Source organism: Mixophyes fleayi, chromosome 2 (genome assembly GCF_038048845.1).
Source record: "Mixophyes fleayi isolate aMixFle1 chromosome 2, aMixFle1.hap1, whole genome shotgun sequence".
NCBI classification, from domain to species: Eukaryota; Metazoa; Chordata; class Amphibia; order Anura; family Limnodynastidae; genus Mixophyes; species Mixophyes fleayi.
In genome coordinates this window covers 249,773,224-249,789,498 of record NC_134403.1, presented here as the reverse complement: position 1 = coordinate 249,789,498, position 16,275 = coordinate 249,773,224, and the positions used below count along the sequence as shown (strand labels likewise).

The 16,275-nt window shown below is 38.4% G+C and overlaps 1 protein-coding gene across 1 annotated transcript in view; it reads left to right on the top strand.

Moving 5' to 3' along the window:
• Nucleotides 1–1,142: 1,142 nt before the first annotated feature.
• The window catches only part of SLC9A1 (solute carrier family 9 member A1), a 31,132-nt gene continuing 15,999 nt past the window's right edge, over nt 1,143–16,275 (top strand). Inside the window, exon 1 of the mRNA XM_075195794.1 lies at nt 1,143–2,020. Coding sequence (XP_075051895.1) covers nt 1,714–2,020 — 307 coding nt within the window. The 5' untranslated portion in view covers nt 1,143–1,713. The remainder of the gene's footprint in view (nt 2,021–16,275) is intronic.

Here is a 16,275-nt window from a genome sequence, read left to right as displayed (position 1 = left end):
TTGCGAAACAAATCCAAACCCAAAACCTCAAGCAAATCCGAATCCAAAACACAAAACACGAGACACCAAAAGTGGCCGGTGCACATCCCTAATATATATATGGATATATATGTATGTATATATGTATATATATATATATATGTATATATATATATATATATATATATATATTATACATATATGTGTGTGTGTATATATATATATGTATATACATGAGTGTTTATATATATGTATATATATGTATATACAGTATAGAGAGAGAGAGAGAGAGAGAGAGAGAGAGACTACTTAGCATACCTGCCTATTTTTTTGCAGTGAGATAATACTTAACATCAGTTAATAAATTCAACCAAAACTTATGACATTTGGAATATGACTGTGGAAAGCAGAAACAGAGTATTATCTCACATTGAATAGTGGCACTGTATAATATTCTAAATAAACTATAATAAAAATAATAGGCCCATGTACTACTAATTCCCCAATTGCTGCAATAAGTATGATTTGGAGATAGAAAATATTTTAATGTTGACAATTATGAAGGAAACTATTACTCGGTCTTACTCAGCTTCCGCAGGAATACATCAAGGGATCACAACCAGCAATAGCAGTGCCATCACTGGCGGTAGACCTGCCAGTGGTTAGATTTGCAGGGTCTCACTGACTAAACACTTCCCTATACAAAGCATGCTTAAGCTTATTTCATTTTTATTTTTCGGTAACAGAAGATAATGAATGAAAACCATGATTTATTATTTGATTTATTATTTGAATACAGAATATTTTACATTTACATTACATATTTTTATTTATTCTTTTTTTACTATTCCTTCTAATTATTATTTTTTATTATTAATAATCCATTACTGCTTATGGGGTTATCGCAGGTGGCAATGTATAGGGAATAGCAATAACAAGCCTTATCGACGGCAAAAACACTAATTTTCACCTGCAATAGAGCTCTTCCCCCTTTCACAAGCTGACCCTAGATTTGCTGTGGAGACATTTCTGACACATGTAACACCACTATTTTCTAATATTTTACAGTTTGAAAACCTCCACTCCAGCAGATGTCGCTCAATAGCGTTCCTTTCCTGTACGCGCCCACTCGAGGTGCCGTCTATTCTCGGGCTTCCTCTCGTTTCCAGTAGAAATAAAGTGGAAGCCGCCAGTACGAGGTTGGGAGAGTGGTTGAGAGCTCTGGGGGAGAAGGCTGCGCTCGGGGAAGAGGGACCAGTATAGGAAACATGCATCCGGGGAACGCCTTGCAATAGACCCGCTCTCTCTATCTACCCGTACACTTGTATGGGTGCCCACACACGTAGCATATATACACGCATACAAGCAACTGCTTCCCCTTGACAGATGTGTGTAGTGAACTCTAGATCACCTGATATAATATAGAGAGCAAAGGGCTGGACTGTTTATCCGTGGGTGTCAAATACCCCGGCATGTGAAACATTTTTCGCTCACCTTCCTATTTCATTTCTGAGCAGTCTATTTGCTCTCCTAGAATTAAGTATGTTTATCAAACATACAGTCAATTTGTACACATTACACAGTTGTCTGCTCACGGGACACAGCTCCTAGTACAGTATGTGCAGGGTACAGTGTGTGTATAAGCTTGGTCTGTCAATGTTTATGTGCAGTATATGAGGGTAACTTATGCTGTGCTAATTATAGGAAGGCGTTGCACCTCTTTCTGTAATTAAAATGAGGGTCTTCCTGGAGTTCCCTGGATGCAAATGGGCAATGTATGTGTTCCTCATCCTAGCCTTGGGGCCTGGTCTTTTCCCGGTTGCCAGTTCAGCCGATAACTTGGATCCAGAGGGCAGTAGGCATGATTTCACCACAAATGGTCTGGATTCTACTGCCGTCACCGCGGATCCAGGCCATGCTACTGGGGGTAAGAGCCATCACAAACGCAAAGTGTTCCCGGTGCTGGATCTGGACTATCATCACGTCCGTGAACCTTTTGAGATCGCTCTGTGGATTCTTCTAGCTTGTCTGATGAAGTTAGGTGAGTGGCAGTCTGTGCTTGGTTATAAAACCTACTAAACTGTATGCTTAGCGGGAATAGAATATCACTATTTCCTCTTGATTGAAACTGGACATTAATAATGTTCACAGTGGGGACTTTGCATTGTAATTATGCTACAAGAGAATGTTATTATGTTATGTAGATACTGGCAATTAAATTAACCATAATACTTTGTATCTCATGACTGGTGTGGTTATAGTTTCAATGTGACAATGTTTTACACTTCTCAGCTGATCCATCTGTATGCAAAGTGCCAGTTCTCTTCTGTATGTGTATGTAATATGTATACTGATAAATCTGCACAAACATACAATTTAATACCTTCTCCATCTGAAATATATAACCTTTGACTGGTGATTCAGTTTTTAACTGGGATTGTCGATAAAAGCTTGTCATTTAGGGCATACCTATCCCTAATTTAATGTAAACATAATATTGACCCACGGCGCCGTGGGTCAATATTATGTTTACATTGATCTATATTGGGGAGTTTGGAATTCGTCCCACACAGACCCACTCTGGCAGCTTTACATATCTTTAGAGCAGCGCTGTTATCCCTACACTTTTTCTGTACTATCCCTAATTTAGTCTGCTCATAAATAATTTATTGTACAGGTGGCAGTGCTGTTTTCTGTACTTATGCTCATCTTTCTGTTTAATAAAGTTGCTATTGTAAAATTATTTTATTAGGGCATTCCAAATATGCATGCATTCATGTGTAGTGGCACTATATGAATAAATGATGATGTGTAGTCACATCAATATATTGTTGAGGTACATATATTAGTCATTTTTAGCAATTTGACCTTGTAGTTCATCAAGAAACAAGTGGCCTATTGCTTGAGCAATATAGTTGCCCTTTGACTTTTTCATTTTTCTTCGCTTATGAATGGAATGTTCTGACTATCCACATATGGTTGTCTTGGGTCATCTCTCATCCACACATGTTGGTTTATAACACTACAATATGTTGTTGCATTGTAATATTTCAACGTCATGCACATTGAAATCTAGGTGGTTGTATAAAGTTTTTAGATCCAACTCTGTCTGAAAGCAATGGAAATTGGGTGCCCTTATTATCCTACTCTTTAAGGTTTTATTTAACATGTGGCATTGGGGTTCTCTTCCAAACTATTTTTTTCCAATCCTGCTGCATTAAAACTAATTCCTATTGCATTTTGATTGCGAAGGTTAGGGCCGCACACTAAGATGTTTAGTCAGTTGAATCTTAGTGGTATATTAACTGTGGCTTTGAAAAAGTGGAGATGTATAGCAACCAATCAGGTTCTAACTGTTATTTTGTAGAATGTACTAAATAAATGAAAACTAAAATCTGGCTGCTATAGGCAACATCTCCACTTTTTCAAACCTGCAGTTTAGTAACTCTGGGGCATATTTAAGAAAGCACGGTAGTGCACTTACCGTGAAATTAAGGTCCCAGTGTCCTCCGGATATTTATGAAAGGTGCATCGCAGTGGATATCTGCTGCTTTGCACTCCTCTTCGTTTTTGGGACCATTCACCATTCAACAGTATGGTGACTGCTCCCAGCTGTAATCTAACAAGTTCAGAATTTTTTTTTTTCCCGGAAACTTGTCTTGATAATGTACGCCAGCTTCAGCTGGAGTACATTATCATCATAATTGTCAGATTTCAGTGCTGTCAGCTCTGCTCCGAGGAGCAGAGCTGGACATCGCATGTGTGGAGGGATCCCTCCTTGTCACTCACCACTCTGTCTCTGCAACAGAGCAGGGATCTTTGTGCGCATGTGCAGTTCTTCGAACTGCACATGCGCAATTAAAGAATGAAGATGAGCGAAGAACACCTGGAGGAGATCCTGAGACAGCACGTCCCGAAGAGGGGGGGGGGGGGGGGGGGGTAAGTGTGATTTTTTTTTTTTTTTTTAAAAGTGTTTCTGTGATCAGTTTTTAATAAATTTGAGAAATAGTTCAATCCTTATCCATGCGATAAGGATTGATAACTATTTCTTATTTTTGCCGATGAATGATAAATGTGCCCCTCTACCCCTTAGTCTGTGAGCAACATAAATATATAAATGAGTGAGTGTATATCATGCAACTGTTTTTTGTTAGTGTTCAATCTCTGCAGTTCCAAAATTGTTGTAGTGTCCTTAAGATGGGTTCACACTACAGTAATTTCACTCAATTATCGTGCCGATCACACGATAAATGAGAGCGCATTCATGCATATGCTCCCACGATCATGTTTTATCATAACAGCAAATTTTATCTTTTGGTTTTATAAAATTACCTTAAAAATCACAATCCACGATGGAACGCATGTTCGGGAATGCATATGTACTCATGACCATCTATCCAATAATTGTGCAGATAGTTCTGCCAACAGCGATGCCTTTGTGGGTGTGCATTTTTAAATGTATGAAGTTGTCTATGTGCTGTGTTTTTTAATCGTCCAACATAAGCACATAGCAATACAGTGATATTTTCATAGCAAATCAATAATAAATGTTCTTTACATGCGCTGTATGTCATCTTTGTTCCTTTATTCAAGTTTATACAACATGAATTGTAAACCCATGTACAAATCCACGTTCCCAATAAAGTTCCATTTATGTGCAGTGTCCATTTCTTTATTCTGTTATCTACCTGCTGTTTTCTTGCCCTGTGGGGGTAATAGCAGGGTTTATTGTATTTTTTTTGATGTTTCTGTGCTACAGACTCATATATTGTATATATTTATATAACCTAGTATGCGCAGTATAAAACACATGGACTTGTCCATAGGTTCAGGTAAACCTGTATAGGCCCTGCGTCTGTAACAAAGCAGATGTCAACTGTAGGTCTTTATTTCAGGCTTATTAAGAAACGCCACAAAATAAAATGGATTTTTCTTTCCAAATACTTTTATTTTCCAACAGAGAAAATATTTTTATAAACTCTTTCATAGTTCTCAAGAATACAGCATTCAATGTTTGATGCATATCAAGCTATACAAATATGAACTGCTCACAATAAAGATCTATATAATCAAAGCTATACAGCATCCAAAGTTGTTGTTAGGTTAATATAATCTTTTTGGGTCTAAGGTTTTAAAATATTGGCTTGCAGTAGTAATGCTTCATTAGCCACAGATATAAAAATTAAGACCTGATTTAGTTTGTGTACATGTTGGCAAATTCACTGCATTGTTTCTCAGTTTGTCATGGAAGGCGTCTGTTCCAGACCATCTCACTCTTTTTAAAATGTACACATAGCTAAACTCATACTGTTTCTGAGGTTGGTCCCAGCTTTTCCAGTACCACCGCTCTGCCTGCTACCCAGCAGTTTTTGCCAGTGTGATAGGACAGAGGGATCAATCCGCAGCATCCTGACCAATAGTAAGGGGTCCGGGGTACCAGCACGGGAGTACACTAGCAGCGACGGTTACTCAGAAGGAACGTGGTTCTGGGTGCCATAAAGGAGCCCAGTGGTGGCAGCATTTGTAAGCCCCTCCTACTGCGGCAACAGGGCGCATTTGGGATAACGAAAGGGAACGGTGGCAAAGTAAGCCCAGCCGGTTCCCAGCAACAATAGACAGGATGGCATAGGCGGTCCATCCTGTCACAATCACCTCATGGAAAACGGTCCAGTACCTCTCCTGCCTTTAGGACTTCAACACCAAGCAGAAGTGCTAGTATGCTGCAAAACAGTGCAAGTCTTTCATTAGACAATATAGATCATCATTATGAACTTATTTTTAGATTATTTTTTTTTAACGGATTGTTTGTGTTTTGGTTTATTTTGATTTTATATATGTTACGTTCAATTTCTATTTTAATAAAAAAAAAAAATTAAAATGGGAGTATTTCTTTCACCAGCCTTCATGTATACTCCCTGTAGCACTTGTATGATGGCCTCAAGATCTCTGGTATGATCAGCAGTGCTGTACTGGTCATTAGCCAGTGTCCTTCAAGTGTGCAAAAATCAGAGTGTAGCAATTGCTCTGCAGATATGCGTCTCCTTAAATTGCTGTCCTCCTTTTTGTATGAGTGGGGTGACAAATTGAAGCAGCTCCTGGAATGTAGGATCAATCATCTGCAGGAAATTCCTGAAGTCATCAGGATTGTTGTCCCGTATCTACTGTGGCAGCAGCATATGTGAAAAGAACTCTGTTTGCAGCAACCAGTCCTTTGTCCAACAACTGTAATTCTTTCTTCTCCTTCCTCTACAATTGTTTGTAGTGTTGCCATGGCAACAAGGACAAGATTTTTGTTTTTGACACATTATATAATAAAAATTTCTACTTTGTATACAGCTGTGAAGGTGTTTAACTGAACGTACACTATACACAAAGCAACGAATGGCGATGTGTGGGGTTGTGTGCACTGAGGTTCATCCCCTTATTGAAATTAGGTTTGCAGATATCTGTAGAGTGTGTTTGGATTCATGATTGTTTGAGAAGATGCAGAATATGCAAAGACAAAGGAAAAAAATTCTCTCATAAAGGGTGCATAGAGTTTCACTACTAATTAATAAAGGAATTCAATACTTTATTTTTTTTTACAAGTTCATAAATCTTACAAATATTAATGTTTAGAAAAGTAGTGAAGAAAAGAAAATAGTGCAACTTAAAATTGGTATGTTACAAACCATAGCAAAAATGACATTTTTGTGTATGCAAATTACACTTATCCTATTGTGTATCATTTAATAGGATTGATTTCTAAATTCCTCCTATTACTGTTCATTCAAGATAATTACTCTACTATATGCACAGATCTTTCATAGACCATCACTGTTCACATTGTCGCATTCCCAAGCTATTCATTCCCCACATGGGTAGTCTGTTTCACTGATTCGATCTCTGTGGAAGTCTGCTGCCTCCCATGTATATAATGAGACCTTTGCCACTTGTACACCCCAAAGAAATTTTTGGTGACCACGCTTCCTAGGGAGACGGCATATCATGTTCACCTTGATACTGCTTAAGATCATCTTTCACTTTTAATGTATACTCCTATAATATCAATCATTGATTTGAATACTTACAGCAAATTACTATGTAATATCTCTTTTTCAGATTGAAATTAAACTTGTATTATAGTTGAATGAGAATCGTGCTTCTACAAAATTCAGCGTTTCCTGATCAGTGCTGCAGGGAATCATTGGTAGTATCACTCTCTAGGGGGGAAGCACATAGTGTTCACATTAATGCTGCCAAAAATCATCTTTCAGTGTTAGTTTAAACTCATTCTATAATATCAGGTTAGCATTTACTCTCAAAGGTTTCAAGCGTGCCCTTAAGACTCATTTCTTTTTTTTCAAGTCTCAGTCGTCCTCCTAACTCCCTTGTCCCGTCTCTCTCTCCCAGTTAGTACCACCCTATTTGTGTGTCCCCATTTCCTTTAGGATGTAAGCTCTCAGGAGCAGGACCCTCTTTCCTTGTGTGCTCCTTCTACTATTCCATCACCCTGCGTACCTCTTGGCCTGCATCCCTAGCCCTGTTTTCTTAAGCTTCGGCCTACTTCTCGCTGATTTCTACCATCACTTTCACACATTGTCCCAGATATAATTTGATTTGCATTACCATGTTACTTGTGTTCTTTTGCATTTTTTGTTCTACATTTTATGTTCTTTCTGTATCATGTTGTCATGGGTCACTGTTCTCTGTATATGTCCTGTACGGCGCTGTAGACCCTTTGTGGCGCCTTATAAATTAAAGATAATACTATTTTAAGTATCGAAAGCAGATTACTACACCATATCTACTTGATTACTCGTAGTATGGTGTGAATGAAGGATAAATTTGCTCCTTCAAAATGCAGCGTTGTCAAACTATCGTTCGTTGGTGCTGCAGGAAATCATTGTCCGGCACTGATTTTAGTGTTGCTACTATTGACAGACTCTGTCTGTCTTAGGGTTTAGATTTATTGTAGATACTGCTTAGTCATTCAATGTGTTTAAAAAAAAAAAATTGTCTTTTTAATATTCACATAAACTAAAGTTAGTGTTCTGCACAGCTGTTGGTAAACAATGAATGAATGGTCTTGCTCTTTTGAGATTCAGCATCTCACCTGCTCATTATTTCTGCTAACTACCTCATGGTTTGTGTTCGTTCTGAATATTATCTATTTATTATTCATTAGAAGAGATGAAAGTTTATTATCAAGGCGCGTTTTGCTCACGCTTCATCAGGGTCTGTAGAATGTGTACGGAGTCAGAATTGTTTGAGCAGTTGATTTTGAGATATGACAATAACAGATCTGATGATAAATTGTGTAGGTGTGTATGCATTAATTGGCATGCTCATCAGGACATAGCATCTGAAGTAATCTTCTGTAGTGTGTACCTAGCTTTACAATCAAGGGTTCTGTAAACTGTCACTTCATTGTGTCCTGTTACTCCTCTTATAGTATTCTGTATAAAATATCAGGCACTGCTGTTGACAGGAGAGCATTCTGGATAGAATGTTTAATGCTGGTACTAGCCGCGCCTGCGCACTACAATGGTGGTACTTTCATACTCCCTTTTATTTTCAAAATTAAGCTTTTTGTGCTTTGGAACCACAACTTGATTGAACATCCACTTGGTCTTTCACTTTGTGGCTGAGTTGCTGTTATTCCTAAACGCTTCCACTTTCTAATATCGCTTACAGTTGACCGTGCAATAATCAGTAGGGATGAAATTTCACGAACAATCTTATTGCAAAGGTGGCATCCTATCACAGTACCACGCTTGAAGTCACTGAGCTTTTCAAAACGACCCATTCTGTATCACAAATATTTGCAAATGGAGACTGCATGGCTTGGTGCTTGATTTTTATACACCTCTGGCAAGGGGTCTGATGGAAACACCACAATTCAATAATTAACAGATCTGGCCAAATACTTGTGTCTATATACTATGACTTAAAGTATGTGGTCACTCCTAATTATTGTATTTGGCTGTTTCAGCTTCACCCATTGCTCATAGGTGCATAAAAGCCATGCAATCTCTATAGTCAAACATTAGCAGTAGAGTGGGTCATACTGAAGAGCTTAGTGACTTTCATTGTGGCACTGTTATAGGATACCCCCTTTCCAACAAGTCTGTTTATAAAATTTTTGCTCAGAGAAAGATGTCTGGCTCAACTGTAAGTGCTGTTGTTGTGAAGTGGAAACGTCTAGGAGCAATAACTGCTCAGCTGCAAAGAAGTACAGCCACACATGGTCACAAAACGGGACTGCAGAATGCTGTAGTGTATAGCACATAAAAATAGTCTGTTCTTTATTGGGGCACATACTGTTTCCATTTCAGCATGACAGTGCCCCCATGGTCAAAAGCAATTGCCATCAAAAAATGGTTTCCCGGGTGTGTAAGAAATTGACTATGCTGCACAGAGCCCTCACCTCAACAACTTTAGGATGATTTTGAACACTATTGACCAACATCACTAATGCTTTTGCAGCTGAATGGATGAGACACTCTGGAGCCATGTTCTAAAATCTAGAAAGTCTTCCCATAATAGTGGAGGCAGTTATATTCCTATGGTTTCAAATGAGATGTCCAATAAGCACATATGAATGTGATATTCGGTTGTCAACATACTTTGCACCAAGTAGTGTGTGTGTATATAGTAAAGTGTTACATTTGTTCTAATGACACAAGCACTACTTGTGTCTGTGTTTACAGTTGCACATCTTACATTTGCATGCATACAAACTATATGCAAATTTCAAGTCTTCCTTCTTCCCTTACATAAGGTGTGAACAGAGCACACTTTTAACAGTATTACACAATGCACAAAGACCTATGAATAATACATAATTGCACAATACAAAATTACACAACCAGTCAATGGAATTACATAGTGTAAACAAAGAACATAGAATTACAGATCCAGCTATTTACAAGACTGAGCATCAGTGATGAGTAGCAGACTTAGCCTTGTGCCCAAGATGGCATGAGAAAGAGGGCTTTGCTTGTGAGAGTTTACATACTAAAGGGAAGGGGGAGATGCAAACAGGGTGACACTCGGTGTAGCTGGCAGTTATAGGCAGAGGAATTGGAAGGAGAAGAGCTCATAGGCTTGAATGAAGAAATACGTTTTGAGGGTATGTTTGAAGGCTTAGAGATTGGTGGCTAATCTAGGGTGTGAGAATGCGGTCCACAGGTCAAGAGCGGCACAGGTAGAATTCTGGAGTGCGAAAAGGTGATGTGGTAGTAAAGGGGCAGGAGGGTAAAAAAACGAGTTTTTAAATGTATTGGCTAAATATTTTTATAGGAGAAAGTGATTCTGTCAGAGAGGGTCAGTAAACGTAGAGCAGTGTAAGAAAGATGGACCGCTCCATTGAAGATTGACTGACGAGGCAACATTAGAGTCGCACTGTGTGTATCAATTTACAGTAGTCTAGGGGAGAGGTTATGAGGGAGTGAATGAAAGGTTTTGTTGCTTTGAAGGAGTGAGAGGGCTAGGTCAAGAAGGTGTTCCCGAGCATAAAGTGGCAAGTTTTGGAAAGGTACTGACTATGGGGCGTGAATGAGTGAGAGGAATCTAGGATGGCTCCCAGGCACTGGACTTGAGAGTTTCTTTTGCTCCACCTCTGATACAATGTGATCTTCATTTTATGGTTCAATGTTACAGAACAGAGTGCCCGGGAAAAAATTCTCCTCCTAGCTTCTATTTTAGGAGAAAAAAGTTTCCTAGGTGATGATGATGCTTTAATGTAATCTTTATATTTTTAGTATTTGGAAAACATCTGCTTGTGTTGGCCTAAACACCTGGAGTCATGTACTATAAAATGTCTAATTTGCCAACCAATTTCAACATGCTTGTTATGTTATTAGATCCTTTATAATCTGGATGTGATAATGGTAACTAGATGAAAATCGTATAATCTAGTTGCTGTTTCAATTCCGTTACATCCCTCCTATACAAATCCAGACATCTGTAGACTTCACGTCAAGTAGCTTATAGGCTATACTGGCCACATGGAGTGGCACAAAAACCTATTAAGTGACCTTTTTATATTGATATAAATAAGAAAACAATTACTCAAAATACAATATGTATTATATCATGGTGTATATAAATGCCCAATGCTCTTTCGGTGCCATCTGAGCACCTATGGCATATCCAGGATCCAGACTGACCTTTGGCAGACTATAAATGCACTCCCTGGATGCTGGATTGTCTCATAGATTGCCATGGGTGGTTGTTCCCAGGAAGGGGGTCCAGGCTTACTGCTCACTATCCCTATTCCAGCCACGTTGCTCTCCTTCGCAGGCCTAGCTCATAAAATCGAGAACAACTTTGTGTTATGTGCATGATGATGCTCCTGTATAGTTGAAGAATACAGACGGAAGCTTAAAAGTAGCAGCAGTGGTCAAAGTGCGCTGGTATATGGTGGAATGCCAAACTGCCACTTCTACTGGTTCGTAAGTCTATCAAATTACATTCACTTACATATTCTTTACTGCCACTTCTAAATTTCCAATTCCACCACTATGTTGCAATGTACGTATTAAATGTTGCAGGAGGCTTTACTAATTTGCCACTTCTTATGACTGAAATGTTTTGTCTTGTAGAAGAAACCATAAAATATTGTGTACACGTGACCTTATTATGGTACAACTTTGCTAGGGTTTTGCATTCACCTTTCTTCCTTATAAATAAAGTACTCTGAATTAAAACACAAAAAGGATTAAAAGGTCTAGTCAGAGCTACAAAGAACTAACATTGTGTCCTTTTCTAAAGTTACCCTATTTCTTGGACATAGTGGTTGTCCCCTACTATTTGCCATTTTTATTGTCCTTTTTATACACCTATATGGTAGCTCTAACAAGGTCAGGCAAGGAAGATATGCATTAGCAGTCAGTCTATAGTACACTGGCATTCACGGCAGGTAGTTTATATACTGGAAGTTATTGAAATGGAGAGTGATGCTAGGGTACAAATGGAGGATTTTGACAATTCTACCCAATCCCATTGCACCATGTATGGGTATTTTGAGAAGTCATAAGATGGAATACAGGATAGGATACATTGGATGTAACAAACGGCATACCCACCCCTTTTCTTTTTTGTAAGTGATCCCAGTCTGCTAACCTCAAAGTTGAAGATTAGGGAATTCTCATTTTGAATGTTTCAGAAGATATGAAAAATTCACTAGCCTACAATCTTCGAACTGCATTTTAATGCACTGGGACTTCTTGATAATTAGTCCCTCAAACTGTGTGAATATGTGTACCAGGAAGCTGCTGTCTGATACATGTACTCAGTCACTTCATGTAATAGGTACAGGGCCAGCTGTCAGTGTTTCCTCCTTACTCTGTCCTGGGGTGGTGGCAGGGCATTAACTGTCTGTAATCGTGTCTTCATGGGTTCTAATACAGATAAAAATCTGACACTATTATTTGAGCTTTCATCAATGGTCCCCGAAAATAAACTGAAACCGATACGTTCATTACTCTGTGAAGCTCCTTTCTATGTGTCACATGCTGTATGCAAACTTGTCAATGAATGCAGCCTACATTGACACAGATCTCTGGTTACTTCAGTTTCAGCCTTGGGAGTGATTAGGTTTCATTAATTATTATTAATTATGTTTCATTGATTTATTGACCAGTGTGCACACAGTTCTTTTGCCCTCTCGCACCCATGCTTTAGCTAATCCTAACGGACTTTACTAATGTGCTCCTTCCCCTACAGGTTCTGGCTTGTGATTGGACCTCACGCCTCCCCAGGTTTTTGGCTGGGGCTGTATGAGGAACGATGAGTCCCAGGAAAAAGTGCTCCAGCTAGGGTAGGGATACACATTGGTAAAATATTTGATATAGGTGGTAGTAAAGATTTAATATTCCTCAAAGTCGTACTTTAGTATCTTTGTAGAGTTTATGACCTGTTCACAAACACATACCTGAGCAAGTTTCAGTTAAATAGATATAACCACTTTTCTATCAAGCCTAATGAAAGACCCAGAAACTATTCCACGCAAGGACCATTGTTAAGTAATCTGGGTGAATATTATCTATGGCATATCTGACATAATCTTCACGATTTGAAAATAATGCTTAACTAGTCATAACAAAAGAAAACCCCTAATGCACTCTCCTAATAATGGTGGAACTGGTTTACATAGACATTCTTCTAGTCCCACTGAAAAATCCAGATTAGATAACTGTATGTAATTGTCTACAATGTCCGTTCAACAATTTGTGGGAATAGGTGTGCAGTCATGATGATTTAACAGATCATAACCTGAGTTTTGTATTGGACAACAGCAATTTAAACTAGAGAAGGCTATTAGAATACACAGCAAACAGTACAGGAAAAGTCCGAATACTACATGCATCCTTTAAAGGGAAGGACCCAGCAGTGCAATTTATTAAAACTTACTGAAATAAATGTTGCCTAATCGGGGTCTGCTGAACTTCAAAAGTGACATTTTTGGATGTTAACCATAAAGGTAAAATACGTTTCACATATGTGTTACAGGGGAATGTCAGGTTAAGTAACGCCTCTCCCCCCCCCCCCCCCCTTCTCCCCCACTCCATTACAGGCAGCCATATCTCCTCACACAATGATAGAACAGTGCTCTAATGAGGTCAAAATGCTGAGACTGCATTAAGCGGCAACACTTGCCCTGTCCCTGTTTATGAATAAACCAATCCACGCTGCATTTCTGCAGAGCATGTCAGCACCACCCTGTGTTAGGGAAGTGCCTCCCTCCTAACATGGCAACCTGCTGCAGAGAAGTGAAAGAACATGGTGGACATATTCTGTTTAGTTATTTCATGTATATTACTCTGCTCTATAATACACAGGCTCTGCCATATATTAATGTAAAATAAGATATTTGCTGGTTCTTATATATTACTTTGGACATTCTCCATTTTAAATAGGGTTTACCCTTTTTTATTAAAAGCCTACCAAGACTGCCCACACCCATATGACACCTGAGGCAACATTTGAGCCCGGTAAACCTTCGCATATAGTTCACATGGTTTAATGTGACTGACTTAATTTTGTTATGGGCCATGTAATGCCACAAATGTGTAGACTTCTGCCTTAGCCAGTTGTAGATCATAGCTTAGACTTTGTTAATTTGTCAGTGACATGTACCGTAGTATATACCTGATTAGTGCAGAATCTAATGACACCCAAATTAACCTCCCAAAAAACATTCTCCACTTGCACATGCACCCCAACTTTAGGCTGTTATCAAATAATTGTTTGACACACAGTGGTATGTTATGCCTTGTAACTACATGCATTCAAACATAGTCCTGACTGAGCAGAATACAATGACATAAAGTGACTCAAACATTCATGTAAGCCTGTGATTTGAATTGACTTCAGCTGTTCATCCTATTAAAGAATGGAAAGTGGTGCTTTTCATATTTAAATTTTTTGTTTATCCCACTTATGTTTTCATCTTGTGCAAATCTAGCAATCTGTGCTGAATAGTTAAAAAAGTATTGGTGACAATTGTCTCATGTTTTTGGTTAAAATTATCCAAATGCCAATATTATGGTATGTAGTGAGCTGAAATGTTATATGTTGGAGGTTATACTGCTTTGTTCATTCATAGGGTGTGTGCAGGATAAGATATACAAAGTGTAATAGAAATTATGGTGCAGACAGATTAGGTGTGCAAATACTAGAGAACTTGTTATCGCCATGATTTTTATGTGGTTACACAAAAAGTGTACACATTTTACACATGTACACATGGCTAAGTGACTTGCTGGCACACGTGGCAAAGGACCTAACAAATCATATTGCAGCACACTCCACTTGCTGCTGTTTTTACAGTAACGTAATTATGTGACAAGACAAATAGTGGTCTGTGAGCTGATGAAGTTTATTTAGGAAAAGCTGTACCATACTGGTATTAAACCCTGCTCTATCTGGTAGATTTCAGTAGCGGTTGTCTGAAAACTGTTGGTGTTAAGGTGACTCCAGGACAGCATCTTGCTCTGACAGTGTGTGTTAGACTAGGTACACTACAGAGTTTTCACACGATTATGACAATTTACACGATAAACGACTTTGGTCCTATATTGCATTAGTGTGTTTGCTCCCATGTTCACCTTTTATCGTACCAAAGCATTTCATATTTGATTTTATAACCGGGCTAAAAATGTCTCAACTCTGGAACGATGTCGGGCAAATTCTGAAGTGTGTATGCCCTCACGTCTAGCCATTTAGGCAGATCTCCAAAGAGTTTAGAGTCACGATATTTTCAGCAGATGGCTGTGACAGATGAAGAGCACAGATCTGAAGGTAATTCGCTTGTGTACACACATGAATCAGCATGCTGATAGTGACTTTCAGTCGTTGGTTAAATCGTTAAACATATTGCATCGGGAGAAATCTTCTGTAGTGTGTGGGTGTATAGTCCTTTCCATGCTGGAGATAGACACTTCTGCACAGTATGTCTCTTTTCAGAAGTTATTTTGATGAAAGATGTACTTCACTAAGAGCATAGCGTGAGCCTACACATGTGGCATGCTATATTTGTTGTCCAAGATTATGATTGTGTTTTTGTCATTTTTGATTTAAGTACCTTTTCATGCATTATCCAAATGGCAATATATGTAGATCTATTTAAAAAGGCACAGGTAGTTCAACAAAATGAAGGTGCATTCTTGTTTGACGTTAGGTCCAGTGGACACATACTTGTAAATCACTGGACAGATAAAATAACATTGTGTTTCCAAAAACACTTTGATAATTTATAAATTGTCGTCTTGGTATAATGCCTATAAATTCGGATGATTCTCCCTGAATTAAGTAAACCGTGACATTGACAATGCCTTTTTTTATTTAACACTGTAAAAAAACATATAAACCCTATAGGGTTCATTCATTTGATGTGTTTTTACAAGTGCTTTTTATTTTCTATTTTTAAACATGCATCTGTAAAAGAACATGTGCCTTCTTCAAGCAACCGCATGTAGAAATGTTTATGTAAACTCATCTTATTCTTATTTATTACTTCAAATGTTTACAATCTTAGCAATAACTTTGCTCAGAGGCAACCCCAACGAATGGCAGCAATATATAGGAATTGTGCAATTAGTTTGCTGGTAGAGCTGTGATTATCACCAGCTAGTTCATTGAGATGACCAAGGGCCTTCATTAATCTGTTTAATGTCTGCACTTTCTCAGTCAACCTCGTATTTCCTTGTTCTGTTGTATGTTTAATATATTGTACAAACTGTCAGGCACTGCAGATTTCACAGGCACCTTACAAATAACTTGATGATGATTATAGTAATGCAGTCGGAA